The sequence below is a fragment of the Caretta caretta genome, chromosome 3 (genome assembly GCF_965140235.1).
Source record: "Caretta caretta isolate rCarCar2 chromosome 3, rCarCar1.hap1, whole genome shotgun sequence".
Classification (NCBI taxonomy): Eukaryota; Metazoa; Chordata; order Testudines; family Cheloniidae; genus Caretta; species Caretta caretta.
The window spans coordinates 165,216,071-165,231,458 of record NC_134208.1 but is presented as its reverse complement, the minus strand read 5'-3'; the positions used below and the strand labels follow the sequence as shown (position 1 = coordinate 165,231,458).

Here is a 15,388-nt window from a genome sequence, read left to right as displayed (position 1 = left end):
CTACAGAAGGATCATCTAGAGAGAATATAGGCTACTTATTTGGTGGTGTTCCGTATCACCTTTACTGTGAGTCTATGAGATCATAAAAAGCTAAGTAGAAGCAGGCTAGTACTTGGAAGGGAATCTCCCAAGGGAAACCAAGATGCTGCGAGAAATAGAGTGTCGTTCAGTCGTGTACTCAATTAGTGGCATTTTTTTCTCCAGAATCAGCACTGAACCCTTTGCATTTTAGCAGTGGAGACTGTGCTGGTGGAGATAACACCTGTTGGATGAGATTTAAAAAACCAAGATCCTGATCACTTTTCCTCTGAAAAGTTCCAGGGGCTATTTTCACAGCTGAGTTGTTAATATGGCTTGGCCAATTTCCCCATGGGTACTTACAAAAATATTTTTGCCTACTTACGTATTTCAATTGGATAGCTGTCCACTTCCTCAACTAAACTGCTGTGTAATGTTGTTGTTTGCTGTTAATGTTTGCCATGGTGCACCCCAGAAGTGGCTGCATTTCAGTTGTGTGAAATGGTCTCTGCAAGGTACAGTCCCCATTTCTCCCTTTCCCGGGAAAGTGTGAGGCTTGATCAATGCTTGTGAAGTGTTCTGAGATCCTTAGCTGAAAGATGGTATAGAAGTGCTAATTATGATTATAATTGTATGTGGAAATGTTCACAGTCAAACATTTCAAGCCAATGACTAGATACAATTACATTTTGTTCAAATCTGGAGCATCTGCAAGTCTGAGAGTGGCATGTTGTTTACATATGGCAAATTACAGTTCACTTTGATTTTTTTAGCATGATATTTTATAAACAATGCTGCTCTCCATTTTAGGCTGTGATGATGCATTATACTCCTGAAGTGTGCAATAACTCAAAAATCAAATAATAAAAGCCAAGCCAGGACAAGTTTTATATACTGTCACCCTTAAAAATATTTTGATTTCTTTCTGTCATTCCTTTATTCAAGGAGAAATTTCCTAGAATTGTTAAAATGTAGAAGGTACCATTTCCCCCTTCCCATGTCTTTCAATGGCACATTACTTCTTAAAAGATTGCACAATACAAAAATACCAAGAGCTATCCTGATAGCTTGTCTTAATGGCTAAAACAATTCTTGTCCCTGAATACCATTCAGTTTAGTAGCCTTTTTGTCATCAGCCAAAGTCTCCAGAGAATGGCCAGCACTGAAGGTGAGAAATATGTTGGGCACATACAATGACAAAATGCTATCAAGAAGATAGGCTAAAAAGCAAGAAAAGCACACATTAGCACTTCTGAGATGGCTCCAGAAGGGTCCACAGGAAACACAGGTTGACCCTGTGCAATAAGGGCTATAACCTTTCAGACTGTGAGAGGCTGAGAGGCTGTTTACCGTCAGTTTTAAACCAAGCCGTTTAACCCCTTTGGATCTTGAAGACTTATCAGAGCTCTTCATTAACACCAATCTATATTATTGCTCCCATGACTATTTACTTCCATTCATAAAAGCTGGTTCAAATAATATATTTTTTTAAACAAACAAACAAACAAACAAACCCAGAACATGTAAAAGGAGTCCCCTCCATAGGAAATGAATGATGGATTTAGTTGTTGATGGAGAAATCAAATAATTACTTCTAGATGGTATTAATATGATCTTAAAATAGTGGGAAAGTTTTCTTTTATGACATTGACAGAGAGGCAATGATTTTGAGTAATGCAGGTTGATGGGGAGATGCTTTAAGATTAAATAAGTGCTATATAAAGGCTTGTCAGAATGAATTCTAATGTGCTATGAGACATTTTGCATATTTAAGAGTATGCAAAATGTCTTGTACCACACTGGAATTCATTTTGACAAGGCTTTATATAGCATTTATTTATGCTTGTACTCTACTTTAAGGGAAAAGGGATAATGCTTGCTACTCTTTGAATGGAAGTAACAAAAGGTAATGCTTATTGATTTGTTTCACTCTTATAACAAAAACGAAAAACAAAAAAACAACACAAAAAATAAAATAAAAGCAATCAAAAGTGGAAGCTTGTTTAATATTGCTCTACCATCATCCTGAAAGGCATAATAATTTGAGTTACACATCTGAACTGATTGGAGTTACAGAATCATATCTCCTTTTTGCATTTAACAATATATACAATATAAAATAAATACATTTACACAAATGGACATTGGTTGGAGCACACGGTATGATACACATCACAAAAATATACAGTTGATTGCTTTACAGATGTGAAGCCCATCTACAGCTATAGACATGGTTATTTTACTACTGGCTATTATGCAACTCCTGGATTATTATAAGCAGTTTAATTTTTTTTCTCCTTTTGCGATCTTTGCACGAAAAGATTGCCATAAAATGTTTTCCTAGGCAGGTAAACAGAGACGCTTAAATAATTAAAATACAATCACCAACACCCATTTTCTCTTCTATAAGAAAAATAGCAGTTTTAATTTTTTATATCTTTTTTGTGTTATCATTTAAATGCAAAATAGTGGAATAAATACAACAATCTGATCTGATTGAAACAAATGTGTAACTTCTGGGAGTCACACAATCATATTGCTTTAAATAAGAAAAAATTAAAAAAAAATGAAGCAAAAACATAGAAATTAAATCATTATGGCTAAAACAGACACCTTTTGAAATTTTCCCAACACTTCACATTAAGTAAGTGGTCTTGAAAGAACTCTCCTCCAGCTAGGTTTAGGATGAACATTATTATAAAGCCTGTGCAGTTCTTTTAGCCATATTTCAGTTAAAGTTTTTACAGTCTTGAGATACTTGTTCTTTTGCAGCTCTAAAAAAATGACTAAAAATGAAAACTCATGTTTGCACCATGTGCCTTTAACACATCTCCATTTTTTGTGTGTTTTGTATTTTTAGTTGATTGGCTTTTGACCCTGAAGCCCAAGTTCTTTAATGTGATACAGCAAAAACAACATTTATATTATATATTTATATATATATACTGTAATTGAACAGTAGTAACTTAAACCCTGCACAAACTATCTGGAAAATAAACTTCTTTATTTTTGCACTCTTACATATATAAATAATCTTATAGAATCAGCACCTTTTTTCCCAGGAGTTGTGGGTTTTTTTGTTTTGTTTTTTTTTGTCATTTTTAAAAGGGATGTGCCAATTTCTGAACTCCTATCACAGCTATAAATTTCAAGTTATTGACCATCTGAATGAATTGCTAATGATGATTTATCTAGAATCACACTACAGTCACTTCTCTACTGAGAAAACACAATCTACAATATAGTCCCATATAGCTAATGATAGATACACAGTATTTTCTAGCACAAGGCTGATGCACCGTCAGCCTACTGTATTCGTTTAAAGCACACAAAGTAGCAATAGTTTTGGAAACTTGTCCGCACCAAAAAAGTTTTGCAACAACACAGAGAGAGTTAATACAACATCTGAGAGATGATTGAATAAAAGCTATATTTACAGCATTTAAAAATTAGACTTATCTATAATCTTGAAATAGTCAAAGTTTTATTTCTAAGCTATACATTGGTATTCTATAATAAACTATTACAGAAATTATCCCTTGCTTTGAAAATATTATGATTTCAATGTGTATCTGTTCATAATGAGTACTTGTTTGGAGTTTCGATCTCTTAATTATTACTAGGAAGAACCTTATTACCAGTAAGGAATAGAATATAGTACTGTAATCTCCTGAGGAATTGTACATCCAATATTGTCTCTAATTCTACCCTGTGTCTATAAGCACACACCACAAGAATCCAAACACCACACAAAGAACAAGACAACAGTCTTTGAATGCAACATAAAAATTCAGAAAAGCACAGCAAACATGAAACACTGAAAAGCTGAACTACATTTCTTTTGTTTGTTAGGATTACAATTTTAATTACATCTGTGTACATAGAATAAGGATGTTCACATAGTACAGGGAGCAGCTACTAACACTGGTACATTGGTATAGCATTGGATGGAGGTTATTGTTTATTGGTTATTTAGCGACTGTAGTTTTCTGGGGGCATCTAATTGGCTTATACATTAGATTACACCTCTTAACAGTCTTGGAACTGACTGACTTTCATGCTGTGACAATACTGGTTGAAAAGCACATATATTGATTTAGCTACTTGTTAAAAATTGCAATTTACAAAATAAAGTCTAAATTAATAAAGTGTAGAAGTGTTAAATTCTTGAATTTGGTCAGAAGTCTACTACTCTGATTTCTTAATTTTGCAAACATTGGCATTTGCCTTATTGCCTCTAAGCTAGTATTGGTTCACAGGTCTTTGTGTGAGAACTTTATAATTTTGCAAGTAACAGGCAGTATCTCATTCATTTACAACTGAATCCGTTAGAAATCACATAGCAACTGTACACTTGTACAGTCACACTCTCTTACCATCTTTATAGATTTGTACTTGACATTAGACTACTCAGATATACTGTAGGTGTAATCTAACCCTTTGTGTCAGTGAACATTTAGTTAGAAACTGGAGCTCATGTTAAGAAACTGGATGTTTTGGACCAGACTGGCACACAACATAAATTGCATCCGTGATAATATGCACCTTCCCTTCAACTATTGCTTTAGTAAGATAAATTCCCACATTAATAAATGGCTGAAAAGTGGTAAAGCTGGTACAAAAAAATCTCCATTAGTAAGAAGAAACAAAACATTTAAAAAAATCTTCCTTCAGGATTCATTTGTCCTTCATTATTGTTCATCATTGTTCAAGCCAGCACAAAAATGCAGTATTTTTTCTCTCTCTCTCTTTAGTATTGCATGAATGAATAAAGCTTAAACTATTCCCTGAAAAAGTTACATTGTAGCTAACCTAAGAAATATCTGGAAGACTTGAAAAAACAATTAAGGAATCAAATGGCTGTAACTGATCTAGATGGAAAATGCAATGATAAGAAGCAGCCGATGCATCGTTGCTTAGTTGTCTAATTAGAGACTGCTCCTATGAAATCTAATACTGCATTCAGTCAGTTCATCATGTTGTACTGTACTGCAAGGTATGATGGTTCTTTCTTTGATTCCTTTGTCACTGGGGACATTATAGTTCATAATAAGTTCACTGGCATCCATATTATGGATTTCCATCCTTTGGCAGGCCTGGCTTCCATCTCTCTTCAATTAGAGACCTCTTTTAAAAAGTTCAGCAGCAAAGGGGGAAAAAAAGGAAAAGGAAGAAATAAAAGAACAGAAAAGGAACACAGAGAAAAGGGAAAAGGAAAACTGCATCAGATAGACACAGAAGAAAGAGTTGAAAGCTGCTTCACAGTCTTGCTGCTAAATATCAGTGCAGTCATTTTTTTCCTTAATCAAACACTAAGTTTCTTTGCCATTAGTATCCTGTTTATTTTCCCTTTTTTTCAATGAGCATGATGGGAAGGCCCATGATGCTTTAGTCAGACCTTGGCCTCCAGCATTTCCAAAAAAAGTTTGTGCATGGGGACTTTGCCTTCCAGTTTGATGTTGTAGAAATGCTGCACGGCCTTCGTGGAGGTTTGCCTCAGAAGTGGAAGAGTCATCAGCATCTTGCCAGCTCGGCGTGGGTCTTCCATATGCTGCCCAGCCTCATAATCCTGCAGAGCCTCATGTAAGACATCTTGAAGTTTCTGAACTGCTTCAACATCTTCTATGTGCATTGAGTCTGCAAAACAAAGGAGCAACATCAGTTTTCAGTTCAGGGTGCCAGACTGTTGAATTACAGTGTAACTCCTCTAGACTGTAACTTGCACTGGAATAAGTAACGGTACCATAATTATTGATGGATTTGCATGGATTTACATTGTATTTTCCATATTGTTTTAGGGATAAGCTAGATAATTACCCACTTATTTCTATATTGACCTTCAGGGGAATATTTGGGTCTCCTTGTGTAATTATACACATGTAATTGCCATCTGTAAAAGTGCTAAGTTTATGTTAACTAAGTTAACTAAAAAAAGTTAAAAACTATCTATGCAACTATATAAATAATTTCATATAGTCATTTTTCTAGCTACACAGACATAATAGTAATGAAAGGGCAGAGCCCCTCTCAGTCACAGCCCGTATTGCTAGGTCTGCAAGAATGGTTCCCTTCAAAAAGCGTGGCACCAATCCATGGCAATCTCCATGGTTACAGACTGAGATGCCATTGATCAGAAAAACAGAGCCATTGGGCTTTCACGCTGGCTGACACAAGGAAGATGTGTGTGTGCATGTGATTTCTTTCTTTCCTCCCTCATGGGCTAGCAAGGAAATTTCCCTCCCAGCCAGTCATCCTTACATAGATTCTAATGAAGTGGTTCTCAAACTGTGGTCTGCAGAGCACATATGAGTGGCGTTTGGAGTTGTCTCTGCCTCCTAACACTTACATATCCTGCTAGATGTAGCCTGCCCAGAAAGTTTGGATCCTATAAAGTTACTTCTGCCAATTAATCTTTTAAAAAAATCAACAAAAAAACCAAATGCCTCTCTGCATCTTGCCTGGTTACTCTATATCTGTCTTTGCCAGTTGTTATCAGATTTGAATAGGAGACCTAACCATAACACACAGGAGTAACCAAAATGAACTGCCAAGTGACCTGGAAAGATTTGAGCAGTGGAAGCTGCAGGCAACAAAGGGAGATTCAGTCCAAACAAATGTAAAGCCCCAAACAGCACAGATACAAAACAAGGAGATATAATCAAGAAGCCAAAGCATTGCAACAAAATGGGTGTCTTTTAAATTTATAGTCCTAATCCTATGCCTATTTCCTTTAACTATAAATACCGCAGGAAATGTCAGAGATAAATAATGGGAGCTCTGGGGGGGGGAAGGTGGTCCATGAAAGAAGTTGTTCAGAGTGGGTAAAGGTGAGAGAACCTGATACGTTATCCTGAGGGCAATGATGGGGATTGGGTACAATATTTGCAATTGATTATCCTTCCCTAGAAGTCAGAGTCATTCTCCTAAATTGCCTGGATATTGTTTCTGAGATGAAGTTTGTTACATAATAATAATAAAATAATAATTTCCTGTTCTTTTTGTCTATGTTAGCTCTTAGTTGCTTTCTTATATCTTCTAATAGGATTGAAACTTAAGGCAACTCAATATTTAGCACAGGGACCTAACAGCCACTTGTTCTCAGCAGCTGGGAGATGAAGGGGGGAAGAAATATTTTTTCTTCTGTAACATGTATCAACATACCATCACCAGTGGACTGATAGGGGGTATCCCAGATCAATCTCCCAACTCTCTGAGGTAGAATGAGTGGCGTTGCCAGGGCTTCTAACCAGAAGTATGGTAGGCATTTGTGTGCAAGCATTCTTTGATTTTGTGGGGAGACCAGCTGGATCTCCAGGACAGTTGTCAAAGGAAGTGTGGTGAAAGGAAGAGTAGCCATCGGCACTCCCCTCCAGTTACCAACACAAAGATGGGCACACCATCTTAAAAGAGCCTGATAAAATACCACAGCCTTATATAGTATTTATCATGGGGGTTAACTCAATCAAATTGTGGCCTTGTTGCTTATTCAGTTAGCGAATGAACCACATGTAACATTACTGCAGATGGGTGCACACTCAAGGAGATCAATGATGTTGTGCAAGCTTATAGTAGGGTTGATTGTGGGGTAGTGATTCCATGGCATTATAAGAGCATTTCCTCAAGAGGGAAGGGGGGGACGGATAGCTCAGTGGTTTGAGCATTGGCCTGCTAAACTCAGGGTTGTCAGCTCAATCCTTGAGGGGGCCGTTTGGGATCTGGGGCATAAATTGGGGATTGGTCCTGCTTTGAGCAGGGGGTTGGACTGGATGACCTCCTGAGGTCCCTTCCAACCCTGATATTCTATGATTAAATCTAAAACCCACTTTCATATCATTGTAGCTCTGATTTTAATTTTTGACTATTTAGCGAAACTCTTTTTTCAGATGGAATGATGACTAAGTGAAACGTCTTCCAGTAGCCAAAATACACTTATATCATTATTTCTTCTGTTATATTAAGCAGTATCACATACCTGATGGCTGACACAGAACCTGATTTGTCAGTTTTATCCTACAGAAGATAACAGTCTATCAGGCTGTGTGCCATGAGTTTAATTTTTGCAACTCTTACCTATCAAAGTAATTTTTGTTGAAGCATGTGGCTCTATTAACTTTAATTGGATTATCTGTTTGAGTAAAGGTTACTCAAGTGAGTAAAAATTACAGGATTAGGCCTAGGAACCTGAACTACCATCCTAGAGATAAAATACATATTTCCGACTAATTCATGTTTTCTCAGATAATTTCAGCATGTGGGAAATACACCTCTTACTAAAAAAGACAATGTGAAAAAAACACTACGCACACAGGTATATAAGAGGTTAACAAAGAAAGGTTCATGTTCCATCTTGAAAGAAAGCTGCAAACTGAAAAAAAAAAAAGTTATAGCTCTTGCTCTGAAACAGACAATTATAGACAAGTTTGGATCATTTAGCACATTTTACTGATTCTGATGACAGTTTACGTGTTAGTGACACATAATGGAATCCTATGGGGGTTTTACATGTTTAAGAATTCTAGGTCTCAGAGAATACATGCCCTAAGAAGCATGCAGTTAGATATGCTACGCACACACCGCTGAGATAAGATACCATGCACCAAGGTGGTCAGGTCTAAAAAAATAAAAAGGGAAAAACAAAAACAAAGTATATAAAGAAGGGGGTAAGGATTAAAACATTTAAAAAGGAAAATCAGTAAAATTTCAGCACTGTTCCCATCATCCAAATCTGCCCTTTTTGCTACTTTTGTAACAACAACTTCAACTTTCACCTCTTTAGTATTAGTATAGAACTAATTAGTTAATTCTATTTACCTGTGACAATGAAAGGTAAATCACAGAGTATAGAATATAACACAAACACACACACAGCTTCTGATCTTAACTATACCGGTGTAAACACGGAGTACTCTACTGACACGGAGTACTCTACTGAATTCAACATTCATAAACAAACACTTCTTGACCATCCACTGGACTCTATTTAAAGTGATTTCTTTGCAAACATTTACACTGCATTTCAACAGCCAGATTCTCTGCTGTTCCAAGTTTCTAATTACAGATCCCTGATTCTCTGGCTGGGCTTAGGCTATTCCTAATGGAATTTTAGAGCAATGTGGGGGCTGCTCTAAATTCTGCTGGCTAATAACAGTCCCCAAGGAACTGTCCATCAACCATGGATTGCTAAATCACAGTGTGTGCAGACTATGCCCCACCATGCCCTCACTAGGGCTATGCTTAGAAGCTGGTGTAGGAGCTGGGTATTCTGGCTGTGTGCCAGCTGAGAGCTCTTCCATGTCAGAGAAATTCAGCTTGCCAAATCTATCTGTTCTCCAGCCTCTCTGTGCCATTAGAGGAGCAAAAGGAGGCCATAACATTCTAGAAATTGGCACTAAATGTTTGCCAATTTCTACCCTCTGCAAAATTGTCCAGATTATTCATAACTGGGTAGATTTTTGTTTTATGCAGCAGATGTGAAGTTTGAATTTTCAAAGGGATGTGTGGCAGTCTGCATAGATATATGGATTTGGAATATTTTCCTCAGAAGAGTGGAAGACTTTCATTGAAATCAGTGGTGATCCTGCAGATCTGTAACAGTGTAGCTCAGATTAAATTCTGGCCATATGACTTTACGAATGCTTGCTGCCTGTACATTTTTTCCCTCACACTAAATTTGATTATGAGAAGGAAAAAAAAAAAAACACAGACAGAAAAAATGAAGGTGGAAAGCGAATCAGAATCTGTGACATGACATAGCTGTTACACCCCAGGTTCTCAAACTTCTTCACAGTGCAGACTACAATGTAAGAGAGGGATTGTCTTGTGGCTCCCCTCCTTTCCCATCGATGATCATACAGCATCCCTGGGGCATACAGAGCAATTGCTTACATGGAAAAGTAATAGTAGCAATGTATTTTTTGCTGTCTTTTAAATCAATTTGGCAGTGGGAAACAAAGTGACCAGCCAACTCTCCAAAGGGCCACCTGCGTGTACTCTGTAGGCAGCCAGTGGTTCATGGGCCAGAGTTTGGGCAGCTGCACCTTGGGAGACATATAAGTATGTCACAGGAAATGAGGTGAGAACAAATAGCAGAGATATTTTCACAAACAGCTATTAAGATTTCTATAAAGGCTTTGATTTAGCTTGAAAGATTTTAAAATGATTTAATTGAATTACTATAATTTAACTTCCCATTTAGAGAAAAGATTCAAAATCATTTCAGTTTTACTCATCCGAGAGTCTGCTAACACTTAAATGCAAATTCACTAAATCTGTGCTTTTTAATTAGACCATGATTCAGCTGGCAGACTGCTCAGGAAAGTATTAATCTCGACTAAGATCCTTCTTCATGTTCCAGCCTTGCAGTTTGGCTCTATGTCTCATTCCGGGTATTAAATGAATGTAGATCTTAATCAGGCTGGCATTTGTTTCTGGAAATAAGGAAAATGGTCTGGAATGTTGCACTGGCCCCCCAAAAGTAAAAAGAAATAGCTTCACTAAATATAAAGTGGCAGATACAGAAACTACAACTGAATCCAGAAAAGATTAATGTATCGTTGACAAATCCTGTCTATGTGAGTGTGATGATGAGGTCAATAAGAACTATTATAATTTAAGGGAACACAGAGGCTATGTAGACACCCAGAAAGGCTTAATATATCAGATAACATAATAAATAGTTCGATGTTAAATATAAACATTTTAAATGCTCTACCTGTGCCAGGAAAGTGAACCTGTGAAAATAAGATTAGAAAAATCATTTTCCTAGTAGACCCCCCTTGGACATATTACAATTGCCATTCCAAAGGGAAATGGTAGAAATCAACACCCAGGTGTGAAATCCTTTCAAACCAGTGCCTAGATTTAACAATTAAATTAAACAGGGACATGAGGATGTGTTGTCATTCAGAAGTATGCAGATTTTGATATTAAATGACCTGCAAAAAAGCAGCACAGATTGGTGAGGTTGAAGATTTCTACAGCCAGGCACGGGAACTCATTGTCAAACTATGTCAAACACTATGTTCTGCTCAGAGCAAGGGATTTCAGCACTGAAGTGGTGAAAGTGGTTGTTGATCAGAGTGTTGCAATGAAATAAGGTAAAATCAACAAATTAGGACATCGACTCATTGAGCTCTGCTTTGAGCATCATCTTATCCTTGCAAATGCTTTGTTTCCCCGTCACAGCAAGGGAAAATACAATTGGACCTCTTTTGATCAGCTCCACAGAAACCTGATTGATTAGATCATTGTGCAGAAAAGAGAGAAAACTAGATCTCTCATCTGAGAAAAACACTACAAAGTCCAGATACCAACTCAGATTACCATCTACCTTGTTTAAAATTCAGAGTTCATCTCAAATGCAGAAAACAAACATCTGGCCACCCAGGAATAATCCGGGACACACCACAGAGCATGGAAACTAGCAAATGTTTGGCATGAACCTAAAATGAGGGGAAAGAGACCACTCTAAAATGGTACTTTGTACTGTTTATGTATTTAATATCACTAGGAAGAAAACATGGAAGAGATGAAACACATGGACCTCAAATGAAGCATTTCTGCATTTAAAAAAAACAGAGTCAATCTAAAGCAAGAAAACAGTAGAATGAATAAAGCAACATTAAAGGGATTATGCAGCAGTGATCAGAAACATTCAGATGCTCACAAGATATGATACAGAAGAAAACATCAACAACTACGGGGAGAAACTTGACTGAAAGCAACCACCGGGCTATCCTGATGGTTCTGTATAACTAAGTAATTCACAAGTCAAAAATGGATACAATCAAGTTCAGCAGTTGTAAGATCCTGACAGAATTTGATGAGATCAAGAACAAGTAGAACAGTAATTATAGTGCTTTTAATGCAACTCTAGACAGCACAATCTCAATTTGGATTATGTCTCAAATAAAATGAATTTGGTGGCCTGATTCTCTTCTCTAACTGAAATTAATGAACCAAAACAATACTCCACCATTTGCAGTATCTACCGAGGGGTGCGCTGTTCTGAAACGGAAAAATTACTGCATGTTGGGATTGAGATGCATGACAGAGTTGCACAGGGAAACTTGCAAACTTTACAAAGTGCTTGCGTGCTGCATTATCTATATTTCATTTCATGAGTACTGCAACTCAAAAAAAGGTAATATAGCCCCCAAAATGTAAAAAAAATAAAGATTTTTTAGAAGTTGAAAGAGATTCTTTATAACCATGAAACAAACTGTATTCCTGGTTTATCTGGTGTCTGCTGATAAAAATCTTCATCATTAAGACTTCTGGAAAGCACTTGAACACGTGCTTCAGCCCATCCTTATTAGGACTTAAACCTGTGCTTAATTTTGAGTATGTGATAAAGCATCCTTCCTGAATAAAGATGATTTCCTGAGTCTGAGGCCTGAGGCTGGATATAGGAATGTAGACAAGCAGAATACTTGGTTTGAAGATAGGATTGTATCTGATAATAACATTGGGAAGCAGAACTTCTCAGCCAGAATATACAAGGGAATTTAAAGAGAAACAAATAAAGAAGTTCTGGTACCCCAAGAAGGACAGCTAGGGCAAGTATAACAAACGGAGAGAAAACAGAATTTCAATCAACACAGAGGGAATGCACTGATCTGGTCTACTTTCAAGTAGAGACATGAAAGCTGAATCCTTAAAACGGTTTACATGCGGCCCAGATAGAGCTGACTCAGGCTTGTGGGCTTCAGGCTCCATGGCTGAATAATTGCTGTGTAGACTTCTAGGCTTGGGCTGGAGCCCAGGTTCTGGGATCTGGAACTTCTACACAGCAAAGTTTAACCCCACAGCCCACGTCCCGTGAGCCCAAGTCAGTTGACCTGGGCCAGCCGCAGCAGGGTTTTTATCCCCATATAGATGTACCCTTGATGTACGGTAGAGAGAATATTTTAAAGGTGGTGACAGTGTAACACACAGACTGTAAAAATGAATTCAAGAAATACTTTAATTCATGGTAATTAAGGTGGGGGGTGGATTTATGGTGTCATGAAAAAACAGTAAGTTTGGGATTAAAATAAATTTTAAAAAGGAGATAAATTGTCTTTTCTTTTACCTACATTCCAAAAGGAAGCACAGGGTCAGGACAATGAATAAGCAGACGGGACATCTACCAAGGAGAGGTACAAAGTGTTTGGAGAAGGGGAGATTGCAAGACTGAGTAATAGGACAAGATATCAAAAAAAGACAAATTTGCATGAATGACATCAAGGGTCCTGTTCTTCCGCTGCAGGATACAGGTAATGGCTGTAATAACCAGTGAGAGTTCTTGTGCTCTGCAGTAGAAAAATCGGGTGAACATAAGCATTTCTATTTCTGCTACTGTGGTTAATATAGCTTGGCAGAGGAATCATAGTCTCTTTCAGTGAAGGCACTGGTCTGGGAGTAAGGAACTTGGGGTTCCATTCCCAGTGCTGCCACAGGATTGGGCAAGCCACTTCACCTCTTTGTACCTCAGTTTCCTAATCTGTAAAATGGGGATAATGCCTGCCTACTTCATAATGATATGAGGAAAAACTCATTAACATACGAGAGGTGCTCGGACACTAGACTGAAGTGCCAGAGAAAAGTCTATTAAATAATAAAATTCTAACAAATGGTGGCAAACATGCACATCTCTACAAATTGTGAATGACACCTAGATGACAACATGGAAAATGAACTGGAGGCAGAAAAGGCATTCATGTATCAGGAAACGCTTACAATACTAGCAATTTCCAATATGTTTTTTAAAGTGGTGTCCCACATATTTTGCTATTTATATAAGCAAAAGAAATACTAGTATAGTAACAATGACATCAATACAGATTTTATATGTAATCTACAAACTAATTTCAATGCTAATGGAAATAATAATACAATGGACTAAATACAACTATAAAAGATGGCTTCACTAGAAATTAGATATAATCTGCTTCAGTATACCATATAGCTACAGTCAAAATTGGGCCTAAAATAAGATATAGATTGCATGGAATAGGAAATTTATATTGTTCTTCCAATTAACATTTACATAGGAACACTATTTAACACTAACAAGCCTCTGCTCAGAGTATGTAATTTAGGTGAAGGTAAAGTTTGACAAATTAAATCCTAGATATGAGCCAAATTTGCCACTGGCATTAAGTGGGTGTGTAACTTCATTCATATCAATATTTGTCTGTCTTATGATGTATAACAGACTCCTTGATTCTCTCTCTCTCTCTCTCTTTTGGGATGGGGGGTATTAAAAGAGCTCTTCTTTAGGGCTAGACCAAGTAGGAGAACACTGGTCATAATGGGGAGCAGGAAAGGTCCCTCAGCTGCCTCTGAAATGGAGCAACTATGCACCCAGTGCTGAGATGTACGGGCAAATTTTCAATAGTGCTCAGATTTTTCAGGGCTCAACTCCCATTTAGGCACCTAAATAAGGGCCAGCTTTTCAATCCCGCTGAACTCTTGAAAAGCTGGTCACTTCCTTTGGTGCTTAAATGGGAGCTGAGCTATTCTGGAAAAGTCTGACCCCACTGTGAATGCTGAGCTTTTCTGAAAATTCTGGCCTGAAGGTACAGTCTAGTTGAGGTTGTTACTGATTAAGCAATTCCAAAAAACTGCTCTCCTGGATCTCTCTATTTGGTATTAATCAATACACATAAGCACATCATGCTACCATAAAGCGTGTGTGTGTGTGTGTGTGTGTGTGTGTGCGCGCACAAGTAAATCTGTGTATATGCACTCACACACACACTGTGCAAACATTTCACCTCTCCTAACATCTGAGAAACTAATTGGAACATGAATATTTTGGAAAATGTTCACAGTAGTTTTTCTGTGTGAGTAAACAAAGTGCTCACTGGTGCCAGATTGATTCCACTGAGCAGTGTACAGTTGAACACATGGAATTTTCTTGCAGTCATTTTGAGGTACCTGTCTGTCTTTATGTGTGCTTGTAAGGAAGGAAGGGAACAGTGATATTGATAGGACAACCATTAATAGTAAGTCTCTTCTCTGGTATTAAAGCATAAAGAGTGCATTAATTATTATTGAATCAAGCCAGATGTTTAAAACTAAGCTGTTAATTTAGATGAATGTCACATCAAGCACTGCAGGTCAAAAAAGAATTACTGAAATCATGACTGTACACAGGGCTGAACTGTGTGTACAAAATGTGAAAACATTTATGCTGTTATGTAGATAAACTATAGACTCTTCCCAGACTTTAAATGCATTCTGTTTTTACCAATACCTATAAAAGATTGTTCTTTAAATGAGAATTACAGACTTAGTATGATGTCTAGAAAATTATAGAAGCAGAACTACAATGGTCATCATTCCAAAGTGAAAACTTGCTAATAGTTACCACACAGTGCTACCT

The 15,388-nt window shown here is 37.3% G+C and overlaps 1 protein-coding gene across 16 annotated transcripts in view; it reads right to left on the bottom strand.

The window, feature by feature from the left end:
* Positions 1-2,005: 2,005 nt before the first annotated feature.
* The window catches only part of ESRRG (estrogen related receptor gamma), a 480,311-nt gene continuing 466,928 nt past the window's right edge, over positions 2,006-15,388 (bottom strand). For all 16 annotated transcript variants that reach the window (XM_048843176.2, XM_048843177.2, XM_048843184.2 and 13 more), the window contains one exon: positions 2,006-5,655. In XM_048843176.2, the coding sequence (XP_048699133.1) occupies positions 5,411-5,655 (245 nt within the window). In that variant the 3' untranslated portion in view covers positions 2,006-5,410. The remainder of the gene's footprint in view (positions 5,656-15,388) is intronic.